The 2,448-nt window shown below is 38.6% G+C and overlaps 1 protein-coding gene across 1 annotated transcript in view; it reads right to left on the bottom strand.

Annotated features, from left to right (window-relative positions):
• LOC103256906 (disintegrin and metalloproteinase domain-containing protein 28-like) overlaps positions 1 to 2,232 on the bottom strand; it is a gene marked incomplete at its 3' end in the record, with an annotated part of 64,270 nt that extends 62,038 nt beyond the window's left edge. Inside the window, exon 1 of the mRNA XM_008054677.1 lies at positions 2,071 to 2,232. Within this exon, the coding sequence (XP_008052868.1) occupies positions 2,071 to 2,122 (52 nt within the window). The remainder of the gene's footprint in view (positions 1 to 2,070) is intronic.
• Between the last annotated feature and the right edge of the window lie 216 nt (positions 2,233 to 2,448).

Below are 2,448 nucleotides of genomic sequence, written 5' to 3' on the forward strand. Positions count from 1 at the left end.
GGTCTCGAACCCGCGGGCTCAGGCAATCCACTCACTTCAGCCTCCCAAAGCGCTGGGATTACAGGCTGAGCCACCGAGCCCGGCAGCAATGTCTTTCTAACATAACATGACATTAAGCCACAATTAGTGTTTACACAATGACCTTAACTTAAGTTCTAAGGTTCTCTGCCTCCCCTCATACTGTCTTGTGATTTTAAACATTACACAATAACAGTGAGTACAAACATTAAGGGAAAAAAACCACATCCTAATTAAGTTTATTACTTCGGCTATTAAGGTTAAATTGCATGTAGTCTTTTGGGTCTTTGAGTCACCTTATGAAAGCCAGGAAGGATTCTAGTTTGAAGTGAAATAATTCCAAAAAGCACTGTACCCCTAGATATTCTGCTGGAATACGGTAAAGACCTCTGCCATCTGTTAGTGCACTCACTTAATATCTTTTGCCCCACAAACACTTGCAACATCCTTTTAGATATCTGTTTTTTTCTTTTCCTGGGATGAAATCCCATAAGTCATTTTTCTCAGGGGATTGTAAAGCTCCTTACAAACAACCGGTCTGATTTTACCTCTAATTCTTTTATTTCAAGTATTTGAGTTGGTGAGCACTTTTAGAGAATCTAGAGAAAGAAGATTTCTATTAAGTCTGGCCCAAAAAGTTTTAAAACAAATTGTCAGTAACTTAAATGCCTATTATCAGTTCTACATTTAAAGATATTAAGTATAAGGCTGGGCATGGTGGCTCAGTCTGTAATCCCAGCTCTTTGGGAGGCCGAGGCAAGAGGATTGCCTGAGCCCACAGGTTCAAGACTAGCTTGGGCAAATTGGTGACACTTCATCTCTACAATAAATCACAAAAACTAGCCGGGCATGGTGGCATGCGTCTGTAGTTCCAGCTACTTGGAAGACTGAGGTGGAAGAATCGCCTAAGCCCAGCAAGTCGAGACTGTGGTGGCTGTGAACATACCACTGCACTCCTGCCTGGGCAATGAGTGAGACTCCAACTTAAAAAAAAAAAAAAAGATATTAAGTATAAAGTTTACAAGTCTAGAAAACAAATCAGAAGCCAGGAGTAGGGAGAGCCATTTTTAATGACAAAGTGCTAAGAGGGTACACAGAAGAGGAGACTCTTTTTCTCCCTAACTTTTTATCTCTTGTGGATCATCTGTTTCCATTCCCAGGTCCCAGAAAACATTCTAAGACCCAAGAAAAGATTTACCAGGGAAGGATTCCAGGCATCACTGCTAATGCACCGACTTACATAAGAAATAGAAATAAGCTGAAGAAATAAGAAATGCGTTACCCAATCTAATTTAACCAAAATCTAATTTAGAAATTCAGAAATGAAAAGACACACTACACATAATTTATTATAAGGAAGTAGTATTTTTCTTTTAAATTCTTAAATGTTTGACATAACCAGCAAAATAGAAGTGCATTATTAAGTTAGTCTTAACAGCAATATTGTTTTGTCAAGGGGTACCATGAAACTTTATAAATTAAAAAAATTTAACTGTTTATTTCTAGTTAGTTACATTTATTATCACTAGTAATGAAATGACTAATTAGAAAACGATGCACTCAAAAGAAACAGAAGAAAAAATAAATAATAAAAAAATTTTAAAAAAAGAAACAGAAGGAGCCAAAGCGACCCCAAAATAACAGCTATTTTCCAAAGCCTTCTACACAGAACTAACCAGTCAAATCTGCTACACCTTTCCCTCTCTAAAAATGACATGGTGGGTGTTGATGAGTTCTACTTTTTGACTCAAAGATCATATTCATTATTTAAATATGCAGTGTGAAATCTTCCCTTTTAATTCTGTACATTCTCAGATCTGACATGAAATAGCAGTTCAAGACCTCTTGTTGACTCTTTTCAACACTGAGTCTCTACATCACTCACAGCCCCTAAGCAACAGATTAAAAGCAGCCTCACTGGTTATTAAAATCAATTGAGATTAAAAAACAGACAGGGAAACTATTTGAAACAATAAAACTATCAAGAGATGATGAAAACCAAGCAGTTCACTGCCGTATTTAGTAGAACATGAAATAGAATGAAACACCCACCTGGAACTGGAGAAAGAAGGAAACTGACTATCAGAAGAAGCCCTTGCAACATGGTGGGTGACTTCAGAAGCACAGCACCTGCCTGTCTAGCTCAGACCTGTGCTGCTGGGTCTGTCCCTGCCTCCTCTCAAGTGAGACAGAATGAAACTCCCTGGTTCATTCTTGTGTGCTTCAGGAAGTGTTTACTAAAGGTGTTGCACAACCTCGGAGCTGTGGTCCTGTAACAATGGCACAGCAGGGCGGAAGTCCAGGCTGCCTCCTTGCTCTTCTGATTTCTTGATCATAAACTATTGTTTCTGTCTTCTTCTCCATGCTCCTCACTCCAAAGTAGTGCGTTTCCAATATATTACTACAGCCCGATAAGCCACAAGAAAGTAA

The sequence above is a fragment of the Carlito syrichta genome, unplaced genomic scaffold (assembly GCF_000164805.1).
Source record: "Carlito syrichta isolate Samal-C Ts95f unplaced genomic scaffold, Tarsius_syrichta-2.0.1 Scaffold297640, whole genome shotgun sequence".
Taxonomy (NCBI): domain Eukaryota; kingdom Metazoa; phylum Chordata; class Mammalia; order Primates; family Tarsiidae; genus Carlito; species Carlito syrichta.